The 12,361-nt window shown below is 46.6% G+C and overlaps 2 protein-coding genes across 4 annotated transcripts in view; one reads left to right on the top strand and one right to left on the bottom strand.

The window, feature by feature from the left end:
- The window catches only part of Ptcd1 (pentatricopeptide repeat domain 1), a 19,844-nt gene extending 12,022 nt beyond the window's left edge, over positions 1-7,822 (top strand). Inside the window, exons 7-9 of the mRNA XM_028756078.1 lie at positions 1,233-1,349; positions 2,098-2,280; positions 4,888-7,822. Of these exons, the coding sequence (XP_028611911.1) occupies positions 1,233-1,349; positions 2,098-2,280; positions 4,888-5,061 (474 nt within the window). The 3' untranslated portion in view covers positions 5,062-7,822. The remainder of the gene's footprint in view (positions 1-1,232; positions 1,350-2,097; positions 2,281-4,887) is intronic.
- Bud31 (BUD31 homolog) lies at positions 5,341-12,093 on the bottom strand. 3 transcript variants are annotated; one of them, XM_028756083.1, is made up of 7 exons: positions 11,889-12,018; positions 11,714-11,790; positions 11,048-11,178; positions 10,061-10,180; positions 7,998-8,120; positions 6,913-7,079; positions 5,341-5,583 (listed from the first exon to the last, which is right to left on the bottom strand). In XM_028756083.1, the coding sequence occupies exons 4-7, from the start codon at positions 10,152-10,154 to the stop codon at positions 5,533-5,535; spliced, it is 435 nt and encodes a 144-aa protein (XP_028611916.1). In that variant the 5' UTR covers positions 10,155-10,180; positions 11,048-11,178; positions 11,714-11,790; positions 11,889-12,018; the 3' UTR covers positions 5,341-5,532. The 3 variants fall into 3 exon arrangements, with proteins under 3 accessions (XP_028611916.1, XP_028611915.1, XP_028611917.1); XM_028756082.1 differs by lacking the exons at positions 11,714-11,790; positions 11,889-12,018 and adding an exon at positions 12,027-12,093; XM_028756084.1 differs by lacking the exon at positions 11,714-11,790.
- Positions 12,094-12,361: the final 268 nt, after the last annotated feature.

The raw sequence follows: 12,361 nt of genomic DNA on the forward strand, positions 1-12,361 counted from the left end.
AGAGAGAGAGAGAGAGAGAGAGAGAGAGAGAGAGAGAGAGAGAGAGAATGAGAGAATCCCCTACAGCCCCATCTTATGTAGGTATTATTAATCTTAATAATAATATGTAGGTAATCTTATTGAGATTCCTACCTATCAGGTTGTATCAGGTTGACATAAAATAATCCGGTAAGTCAGATTGAAAGTTCAATGCCAGCCTGTTACCTTTTCTTAAAAAACAAAAACAAAAGACCCAAAACAACAAGGGACAGAGAAAAAGGGAGGGGGGACTGGGTATGGTGGTACACTTGGGAGGTAGAGGTAGGTGGATTTCCAAGTTTACATAGTGAACTCCAGACTAGCTGAGGCTTTGTAGTGGGACCCTGCCTCAGGACCAGACCCCAGCTCTCTCCCACCCTCCAGGAAAGAATTGCCATGAGGCACCCTAGTATATCTCCAGAATCTTCTGACCTTCCTCATCCATATTCAGGTCTATCTGCTTCTGTCCTGGTCAGATCAGGAGGCACTATCTGGTTGTGTGGCTTTCTCCATCTCACAGAGACAACAGCCAGGCTTCTTAAAGGGTTTCGTTCACTTACATAATCAGGTTTTGTTTTTATTTTCTGGTTTTTTGAGACAGTGTTTCTTCTGTGTAACATCCCTGCAGCCCTGGAACTCACTTTCTAGACCAGATTGGCCTCAAATTCACAGAGACCTGACTGCCTCTGCCTCCCCAATGCTGGGCATAAAGGCATGCATGCCACCATGTGGCTCACAGTTTGTGTATGATGCTTGCTTTGACAGAAGCAATGTCTGTGCATCTGAGAGTCAGAGGTGACAGAGAACTGGTGACAGTCCAGGGCATACCTTCCTCTGGACAAGCCAAGATGGCGGAATCCTTCCCTGGGTCCCTCCCAGGCTGAATGGTGCTCTCTTTCTCATACCATAACTGGTCAGTGCTGCTTCCTCCCCTGTATCACCAGCTCCTGGTTTCTTGGCCCATTGCAGGGATGGGCAGCCAAGGAGCTTGAGACAGACGGCAGGAAGGAGAGATAAAAGAAGGACATTTGAGACAGAGAGGTATGAGGTCTTGAGTGCTGAGCTGAGACCGGGATTGCCATACAGTCAGCTGAGGGAGTCAGGGCCTCTGAATAGAGTTGTGGTCCTAAGTCTCTAGCATACGGAAGAGTGATACATCAGAGCAATAGGCCGGAACTTGTGGGTCAGGTAATGGTTGCATGTCTGTCCTACAGGAACTGTTGCCAATCCTGGCAAAGAAGGGAATTGTCCCCAATCTTCGGACTTTCTGCAATCTGGCCATTGGGTGCCATCGGCCCAGGGATGGTATGCAGCTGCTTGCAGATATGAAGGTGAGGGGCCCAGGCCTAACCCCAAGCCTGCTGCCCACAGTTCTGGGAGAACTCTGGGATTTTCAGGAAGAAAATTGTTGAGAAAATGAGGCCCAGCAGGATCAAATGAATATGGGGCGGGGCAAGTGGAATAGCACCCCTTCTAGTGTAGAATGTCCATGACCCTCCCCCCTCCCCCCCCAACAAGCAGATTTTGAGCCACTGTAAACACTGGTCCTGAGAACTTGAAGTTGGTGTTGGTTCCAGTGGAGCAGTGTGAATGGGGCTGAGCCTCAGCATCCTGGAAGGATGGACCAGAAGCCCTGGGGGCAAAGGGTAGTTTTCACACCCCTGGCTCCCTCTGACGCACACTCTCTGACATTCATGAGTGCTTGCTGAGTGGATTTCATCCAGCCCAAGCAGTGGACACTTCTAAGGACCAAGTAATGTCCACACATTCTATCACCCAGCTAATGTTGGCTGTTCTAGGCTCACCAGCACCTGATGATGATAGTGTCAACTAGTAAACCACAGGCAGGAGTGAGGAGGTACTTGTCTGTCTGTTGACCCCTGAGCACCAGTCTTTCTCCCCAAATAGGGCATACTTGCTTTGCATCTGTGGAGGACTAGAACGCTAGTGTACAGTCCCCTCCTTGTTCTGGTGCCTAGTCTGTGGAGCAGACCTATCTGTGGACCTGCCATAGCCGACTGCTTTGTCCTACCAGCCACCAGCATCCTGCTGACCATGTTCATGATGTTTATGTTCTAGAAGTCCCAGTTGACCCCTAATATCCACATCTACAGCACCCTTATCAACGCAGCCCTCAAGAAGCTGGACTACACCTATCTCATCAACATCCTGAAGGACATGAGGCAGAACAGCGTCCCAGTGAATGAAGTGGTCATCCGCCAGCTGGAGTTTGCAGCCGAGTACCCTCCCACCTTTGACCGGGTATGTGTACCAAGCTTACTGTCAGTGCTTACTGTTGCCTTAGTTGCCGCCATCTCTGGTTTTGACCTTTGGGTCTTGACATTCATTTCCTTGCTGAAAGTTGTTCAACAATTTTCTTAAGAGAAACTCAAGCCCGTGAGCCACATTGACTCCCCTGGAGCTAACAGGTGATTGTGGTGTATGTCTGGTTGTGGATGCAGGGAACTAAATTCAGATCCTCTGGAAGAGCAGTGTGTTCTCTTAATAAGCCATCTCTCTTAGCCCACTTTTTTTTTTTTTTTTTTTTTTTTTGGTTTTTCAAGACAGGTTTTCTCTGTGTAGTCCTGGCTGTCCTGGAACTCACTCTGTAGACCAGGCTAGCCTCAAACTCTCGAACTCAGAATTCTGCCTGCCTTTGCCTCCCAAGTGCTGGAATTAAAGGGGTGCGCCACCACCGCCCGGCCCCCTCTTTTTGTTTTTATTAGCAGTGGCAGGTAACTCAGGCTGGCCATGACCAATTACTGATTCTCCTGCCTACACCTCTCTAGGACTGGGATTATAGGTGTGCACCATTGTGTCCAGTCTAAGTAGCCCTTCTCAGATCTGCCTCCCCTTCCCCTACATACCAGTCTTGTGATACCATGTTTACTGTGTTCACACTTGGTTCTTGTCTTCACTGGACCACCTGGACTTAGAGAGGGAGCATGCTTGTTCCCCTGGTTCCCAGTGCTATGTGTTGATTGCTGCTCAGTACTCAGCCTTTGACTGGTTGTGTAGTGGGATTGCAAGTGATACAGTCTGATGAAGGCTACTGTACGTATTGCCCCTTCCAGGACATCAGGCTCCTTTGGTGTGGGGCTCTATTGAGTCAGGCCCTGTGCTGTCTCCAGAGCACTGATGTAGCTATGGTCGAGATGACTACACCAGATGGGAGGGAGACAGTGAATGGTGAGAGCACATCTGAGGCAGTGCTCAGGAACAGCTGCCACGTGTGACACTTGCTGAGAAAGAATGAGTGGCTCAGCAGGGCAGGCATGTCTGAGTGTCTTAGGTCACTTTCTTGTTGCCTTTTTAAAAACCTGTATGGGTGTTTGGGGGATTTTTGGTTTTTTTTTTTAAATATTTATTTTATGTATGTGAGTACACTGTGACTGTCTTCAGACACACCAGAAGAGGCCATTGGATCCCATTACAGATGGCTGTGAGCCACCATGTGGTTGCTGGGAATTGAACTCAGGACGTTTGGAAGAGCAGTCAGTGTTCTTAACTGCTGAGCCATCTCTCCAGCTGTTTTTTTTTTTTGGGGGGGGGGTGGCGGGGGAGTGGAGGTGGGTGGGAGGGTTGAGACAGGGTTTCTGTGTAGCCCTGACTGTTCTGGAACTCACTCTGTAGACCAGGCTGGCCTTGAACTCAGAGATTCATCCACCTGCCTCTGCCTCCCTAGTGCTGAGATTAAAGGCCTATGTCATCAGCATGTATGGGTATCTAGCTTGTCTGTGTACAATGTGTGTGCAGTACCCATGGAGGCCTGACCCCTTCAAACTGAAGTTATAGGTGGTTTTCTGCCCATCTTCTAGGTGCATGGAAATGGAACCCATTCAAGGCTCTTAGCTGCCAAGTCCTCTCTCCAGCCCTAGATGTTCAAATCCATGTTGTGAATGACTTGTTAATAGATGGTTTCATAGTCTTAGTGCATAGAAGGGTATTAGTGCAACCGAAGACCTAAGACCACTTCAAGCCTTCTGTCACTCTGCACTTTTCTGAGCCAGGACTTCTCACTGACACTGGAGCCCATCGGTTGACTAGCCTGCTGTCTCCTGTCCTGTATCCCTAGCTCAGGGACTGCACAGCAGAAGTCATGGTACTAGGGTTTGAACTCGTCCTCATGAGCCATTTCTTTACCACTGAGCCATTTCTTCAGCACATTTCATCTTTTTATTATTTCCTAGACATGGTCTCTGTGTAGCCCTGGCTATTTCGGAACTTGCATTGTAGTGTGGGCTGGCCTCCAACTTAAAGAGATATGCCTGTTTCTGCTATCCACATGTTGGGAACAACGGCATGTTTCACCATGCCCAGCTTACAACACACTTAAACCTTTTTAAATTCAAACTTTTAGTATTGTGTTGTAACAGTGTTTGGCTAATTTTTCCCATGGTGCCCCTATTATTTCAAACTCATCACACCTCTCCTCCCTGCAAGGAGATTCTGCAGTGATCCAAGGTCAGAAGAATAGTGAGAAGGTTGAGGGGATGCCTCAGTTCTATCTGTGGGGCTAAGGTGACTTCCATGGGCTAGGGACACTGTAGTGTTCTTATATTAGATGGCTGTAAGGCAAAGGGTGGTCTGGCCTACTCCCAATTAACAGATTTTCTAGAACCTGGCCTTTTACAGCAATAAATCTAATGTCAAATTATTTGGTTGTTTCGAAGAAAGAACAGAGGCCAGCTGCCATGTCTTGGGTTAGCTTTGGGTGACATACAGTAATTTAGATTGGCTGAAAACATTTCTAAATTCTCTTTCTTAGCATAGTCTATATTCACTGTACAAAGCGACAGGTTTCATAGTGAAGCTTTTGTTCCTATATGTCACTCACAATGACACAGTCCTGTGTACCTCTAATTACAGTACAAAGAAAAAAACACCTACTTGGAGAAGATTGATGGCTTCCGCGCTTATTACAAGAAGTGGCTGCAAGTGATGCCAGCAGAGGAAGCCCCCCACCCTTGGCAGGAGTTCCAGAACAAGCCTGTCGGGGACCAAGACACCACTGACAGTGCTGGAGGCCTTATGGATGGATGACAGAATTCGTTGCTATGACAAGTACCCAGCCTTCACATTGCTGGTGGAGCCCAGGAGTCCCTTCAACTTTAGAAGCCAAGAATATTCCAGAGGCACCATAGCATTTTACAGGCATAGGTGTAAAAAATGCTGGACTCAGGGTGCCCAGATCATAGCAGGTCCCAAAGGCCAAGACATACTTGACAAATAATCATGGTCACACAGCATCTACGACATAGAGATACCAGGACTAAGTCCATTCCCTGCATTCCACAGCTCGATGCTCTGAGAGAATGAATGTCACTAAGAGGTCTAAAGGTTTTATTTTTACAGATTTCAGCTGGTCAACACTAAAGCTGTCACCTGTAGAGCTCATGCTTCCCCTGGGTCTTTTCTCAGAGCACCACTCAGAGAAGAGTTGCTTCAGGAGGCAGTAGCCCAATAAGCATGAGCCCAAGGTTCAAAGTCCAGGATGCAGGGGAGTCAAGGGTGTCAGCCAGAGCAACCTCGGCAGCCACAGTGTGTGCACTCGATGATGCGACCCTGTAACAGAAAAGGAACGTCTGAATACACTGCTACAGCCTGCACACTCCTAAAAGAACCTGCTCAACAGGGTGCTAGTGGGATACTCTCTTGCAGAGCATCTACTAGACAGTTCCACTTGGACATTTCACCTCCTTTGTGAAATGAAAACAGTTACTACCAGGGTGAAGTTAGTGTCTGTGTATGATTGCTATAACAAGACACTAAGATTGCCACAAAGAATGGTGGGCCTGCCACTGCCCAGAGGGCTAAAGCCAGAGTTCTTAAGGCCATTGGGGCATAGTGACTGGCTGGGGGACTGGAGCAATGTGCATTTATCTCCTTTTCTGGAGACCGTGAGCCCATTCTAAACAAAGTTCTCTGGTGAAGCTCTGTTAGACCTGTTTTAACTGAGAAACCATCTCATAAAGGATGACCCTAATTTTCTGGTCCTGCCAACAGCTGCTAAGTGCTGGGATTACAGATGTACAGTTGCACATCTGGCTCTATGGGGCACTAAAGATGGAACATAGGGCTTCTATGGCTTCATGCATTCTAAGGGGCCCTCTATCAACTAAGGTAACAATCTGGCCCTGAAGCTCAGTTAAACCTAAACCACAGGCTAAGAGCTTTGTGAGAAACGGCTATTGCTCACTAGCCATGGCTCAACACATCCACACAGAGCCCACCCTTAGCACAGAGGACAGAGCTTCCTGCTGAGCTGAGGCCATCTGCATCTGCACTCAATGAAAACTAAGAGGAAACAGTTGAGGCCAAGCTGAATGGATGGCCCATCTGTCCTTACCTCAGACTGGTGCTCCATTTCAAGGGTCTGGAGACTGGAGCCAGACTGGAGCCCAGTTACTGTATACCAGCACTGCTGTTGAGTGCCTGGCCTACCCTTAAAACCATTTTTTCTTTTTGAAGTAGGATCTCCAGTACTAGCTCAGGCTGGCCTTAATCTCCCAAGTGCGGGGATTAAAGGCTTGAGCCACCACTCTTGGCTTTGGAACAAAGTTCTAGCAGAAGACACGCGGGAGATTAATGTCCCCATGAGCCTAGAGGGAGAGGTTACCTGACGACTAGCCTCGCTAGCACAAACCTCCCATCACCTCATAGCTGCTGCCATCACTGCCCCCTAAGGAATGAGGTCTGCTTCAGTTATCTGCCCACCAGCAGTACTGAGACCAGCCCCAGATTCCACCTCAAAAGGATCCTTGGGCAGGACTCACTTTGGGAAGGGTGGCTAGCAGGGTTCCAGTGACAAAACTACTTCCCAAAATAACCCTGTGGTCAACTAAGGCAAAGTGTTAAACAGAAAATAGCCCCCATCCACCCATCAGGCATTACCACTTCCAGCTTGCTCTTGGGAACCCGGCAAATGCAGTTGGTGCCAAAGTTGGTGTCTCGAGTCTGAATGCAGCGCAGGCAGCACAGATTCTCATAGCCCTGCTTCTTCCACTTTGCAATCAGGTTTTTGTCTGCATAGCCTTCTTTAATGCAGTATTCATAGAGTTCTGACAGAAAGTTGGGGACAAGACATCAGAATATGGACTAAAAAGAAAAGCTGAGTATGGTGGCACAAGCCTTTGATCCCAGCACTTGGGAGACAGAGACAGAACAATCTCTTTGAGTTCGAGGCCAGGCTGGTCTATAAATTGAGTTCCAGGAGAGCTATGAGTTCATAAACCCTGGCTCAAAAAACCAAACTACAACAACAAAAGCCAGTAATCCCAGAAATTAGCAGACGCAGGTAGAGCATTGTGAGTTCGAGGCCAGTCTGTATATAAGTTCCATGCCAGTCAGGGCTACGTAGTGTAACCTTATTTCAGCAGTAACACACAGATTTCTTCATCTTCCGTGGTGAGAAAACTGATGCTTGGATTTGCAAAGAAAACCATTGCTTTAATTTTCATTTCTGGGGCCAGGATCTCACATTACAGTCAAGGGTTGGCTGGAACTCCCTACAGTCTTCCTGCCTTTGCTTTCCAAGTGCTGAAAGTATAGATCTGAACTTCCCTTTACTTTCCTCCTCTTCCTCCTTTTCTGTTTTTTCGAGACAAGGGTTTCTCTGTGTAGCCCTGGCTGTCCTGGAACTCAACTCTGTAGACCAGGCTGGCCTCGAACACATAAGAGATCCACCTGCCTCTACCTCCTGAATGCTGAGATTAAAGGTGCATGCCACCAGACCCAGGTTTTTATGAACTACTGTATAAATCCTGAAAGCCACTCAAGTCCAATAAAGACGCAGAATGCCTCAGGGGCCAATGCTTTGCTTTCTACACAGGCCTAATAACCTGAAATTGATCCCCCAGACCCACGTGGCAAAAACCTGCATGCAGGCTATCCTGCAACCTTCACATGGAAGCCATGGCACATGCACGCACACATAGTAACAGTTTTTAAAGGTCAAAGAATCCAGCCAGTCACATTACCTCTGCTTATGGCTTTCCTCTTGTAAAAGAGGTCGAAGATATAGCGGGTTTTCTGGTGATGGATCCTGAAGATAGGCCATAGAGACTCCACTTTCCTCTTTCCCTCATGGGGTTCAGTTTCAGCTGGGGAGAAAAAAGCATGTATGTGTTTTGGAGCTAATCATTCTGCAGAGGATGTAGCATGTTTGCTTCCTTAATTACAGCTATGACTACTTTATATTCATGTAGATAGTGATGAAAAAGAGCTAACAAGAACCTGGAATCCTCCAGCCCTTCTAGCAGAATATAAAATAGAGGAGAAAATGTCGGGCAATTCTCCAAGGAGTTAAGAGTTACCCTGAGTCTAGGAATCCATTAAAGAGTGTTGAAGACTCTCCATTTACTCCACACTCTAATTTCCTTTATTTTCAGAATTGTGTTAAAAAAACTCTTGCCCCACAGCAACTTTGACTATAAGTTTCAGGCATTTCACAGAGATGGTCTAGCACAATCAGTTGAGAAAAGAGAAAGCTGAGTTAACACTGGCTTAATAATTATTGCTGCAGGTATGACCTCATAATAGCAATGATCAGATTAACTTTAAACAAGTATTCCAAAGATTGTTTTAAACAGAAATTCAAAGGGAGCTGAAGAGACGACTCAGTGGTTAAGAGCACTGGCTGTTCTAACAGAGAACCCAGGTTCCATTCCCAGCACTTAGGTGGCAGCTCATAACTAATTCCAGTTCCAGGGATCCAGTGTCCCTCTTTTGGCCTTTGTAAATACTAGATACAAACATAGTACACATGAGACAAAACACTCAAATATATTTAAAAAAAAAATATTTCAGGGGGCCCATGGGCTAGATCAGTGGGTAAGGGTGCTTGCTCCCAAAGCAGATTAAGGTCTGATCCCTGGAACCCACATGGTGAAGAAAACTGACTCCTGTAAGTTGTTTTCTAATCCCTACACACTAACTTTGTAGTACTACCCTCCTTGCCACACACAAATACCAATTTAAGTAGTCATACAGTAAGATGGCTTTTAAAGTTACCATCTTGCCAGGACCTGGATCACCTAAGGGAGCCTCCCTCAAGGAATGAGCTAAGTCATGTTGGCCTGACTGAGGTAGACTGACTGACTCTGACTATGAATGATGTGGAGGTATGAGGCTGAACTTCTGTATTAAGCAAACAGCATGTGTTCATCTACCTCTACTTTTAAGTTTCTTATATTTTGTTTTATGTATGTGAGTGTTTTGCCGAAATGTATGTATGTGCACTAGTGTACCTGGCTGCCCGTGGATGTCAGAGAGGTGTTGGTAAGAGCAATAAGTGCTCTCAACCACTGAGCCATCTCTCCAGCTTCATTCTCTGCTTTTGACTGGAGGTGATATGCTTAGTATTGCCTGGACAGCCCCTCAATGATAGACTGTGAGCCAAACAAACCTTTCCTTCCCTATGTTGCTTTTGGTCTGGTGTTTTATCACAATAACCGCAATCATCATAAAATTTCCAAAGACAAGCAGACTGTAAAGTAAAGGTTCCTAAAGCGCACGATCACCATGGTGCTGTGGTGCAGAAACTGCTACATGGTTCAAAGACTATGAGATAAAGACTTTAAAAGGCCTGCAAAAAGAATGTGAATATGCAGCAGAATTCTAGGCCAGCCAAAGCTAGAGTCTCAAAAATAAAAAAGGGCATGAATACAAAGACTTCATAATGGGGCTATTCCCAGCAGCCATGTCAGGGTGGCTTACAACTGCTTGTAACTCCAGCTTTAGGAGTTCTCACACGCTCCTCTGGCTTCTCCAGGTGCCTATACTCACATGCATACATGCCATCCCCACCCCCAAAGTAAAATACAACCTTTCACAAATACATTAATAATGAAACAACAACAAACCTTTTTGGGGAGGGGGATAATATTCTCATTAATGTTATCTTACTCTTCAGAACTTTCAAACACTCTGAGCTGATGAACCTTGTTTGCTACAAGCCTCTACTCAGCATTTTTCTTACTATCCTTGGAGACACTGAGCCTTGACACTGTCCAGCATACCCAGGCAGGAGGACCCCACTCACCTTCTCTCATCTTTTGATCTAGTTCATCCAAAGTTGGCTCAATCAACTCCCAGCCATCTGGAGGTGCTTTCCGGCTTCTTTTGACTTTGGGCATTTCCCAGCAAGATAGCTTGTAAAGATCTACAAAAAGATCAACTGCTTTCTGAGCCTCAGGCTGTCAAAGGACTTTGGCAGCCATTCCCCTGCTCCTCGAGCTGTCACTCAGAGAGTGTAATGTATGTTATACCTTTGAGTAACCATGTGTTGTCTCTGCCCCCTATTTCAGAACCAAACAGGTGTCTCAATATCCTCCCCAGCCTCTGGGCATGGGCTGTTCCCCTAACACACTCTCTACAATAGGGAGGAATAAGAATGGCAAAACAGCCCAAGAATCAAAACACTTGAGGTCTTGCTTGATATCTGCTGGAAGGTAATCTATTGTTTATCTCATGATATAAAAGCATCTACAGTAGAAAAGAGAAGCCAGAACTGTTAGAACTTCAGCCATGAGAAACTCAGCCATGGAGAGAGAGTTCAATCAGGAACACTAATAGACTGCTTCAGTTTCCTCAACCAGCTTCTGCTGGATGCTGTGAGCAACAGTGACGGTGTCATCTCTACTTTTACAATGTTCTTTTGCTTCAAAGCCTTGTCTGAGACATCTATATATTTATAGCCAGAACTCTACTGGGCACTCCAGCTAGATGCCTTAAAATGGCTTCCCCAGTTGATTTCTGCTGGATGCTTTGCTATCTACCCTTCCCCCCTCCTCAAACCAAAAATGTATGTCCATGGTAGATCATTCTCCAGAAGGCCCAAAACAGCTACTTAGCTTCCCTAGATGGGAATGGTGATACACGTATGATCCAAACATCTGTAAGGTGGCACCAGAAGGATCAGAGTTCAGGACAAGTTTAGGGTATAGTGAATTTGGGCCCAATCTAGACTACATGAGACCTTGCCCTAAAAGAAAGAGAGAGACAGACACACGAAAAGAGTGCACAATACCTTTGGGTCTCTTTCCTACAAGAATAATATAAAAATCCCTGGTCTTCAAAGTTACAAGCCTGTGTTCTTGTCCAGATTTACCAATAATTCGGTGACTCTGGGGGAGATCACTTTTCAGTCTTCTGTCTCATCTGTAGAATAAAAGCAATAGATTTAGCATGTTAAATAACTGCCAAAATCTCTCTTTTTGGAACAACGAAGCAGGCCAGTCAAAATCTAAATAGAAACGCTTTTTATTTTAAATTGCATAAAGCTTTCTAGCTGGTAAAGAGAAGCCTATAAGCATAACCGACTCATCTGTTCAGAAATGTATTCAGTGCCATCCACTGTATGGTGACTGACCCTTTAAAACCCCACCACCACACACATACACCTCCTTAACAATTTAATAAATGACGAATCAAACTCTAAGAGGTGGACTCAGAGTCACATAGCTGACAACTGTCGAGTCTAACAGATTAGAGGCTCTTGACTTCCCCATCAGTGTCTTTGCTCCGGTTTTTCCAGAGATAGATTGAATCTGAGCCCTTCCCAAAGCGCACAGCCCAATTAGAGAATCACTTTCCCCTGACCTAGGAAGATTCAACCCGAGAGACTCTCGGATCCGGGTAGAGATAAAACGAGGTAATCGTATCAGGAGAAAGATGTGTTGGGCTGTTTACAGACCTAGAAGAGTTCGGGAAAAGAGGTGAACGAAAGCGAAGTTACGGACGGGACAGTGGCATAAACCTCAAGAGAAGCATCTGAGAAAAAAAAACGGTATTTAGACAGAAAACGGTCCCGGAAGAGAAAACGACGTGGGAAAACGCAAACACATACACAGAGCGAGCCCCACGTTTACCATCCCCTGTGCAGAACGATGAAGGCACCAAGTCATCGGAGACTCCAGCTTCTGTCGCTTAAGCAGTTCACACAGCTCTCCTGGCCGTAACCATTGCCAAAGATACAGTACTCGAGAACCGAGCAGAGAAACACTCACCGGAAACTCAAGCATCTAAAGCCGCCGCTTCTTTATTGACGGCTTCCGCTCCGGTGAGAAACTCTTCAGAATAAGGCCCTCGCGGGGCCCCGCCCACCTCGCCCGGAGATTGCGTCATCTTAGGTGTCCGCGGCGCTGCCTTTGTAGAATTCCGGAAACCGTACGGCCCTTTTCCTCTCACTTCCTGTGGGGGTGGCCCGCACAGCTACGTGTTTCCTCGGAAGGGACGCCGGGGAACGCGTATTCCTAGCAGCGCGTGTTCTGGCTTGGAATTCAGGCACCTCTCAAAACAGCCCGGCCTCAGTGAGGTCCCAGTTCCTCGAAGCGGCGGCGGA

This window comes from Grammomys surdaster, unplaced genomic scaffold, assembly GCF_004785775.1.
Source record: "Grammomys surdaster isolate TR1022 unplaced genomic scaffold, NIH_TR_1.0 126109, whole genome shotgun sequence".
Classification (NCBI taxonomy): Eukaryota; Metazoa; Chordata; class Mammalia; order Rodentia; family Muridae; genus Grammomys; species Grammomys surdaster.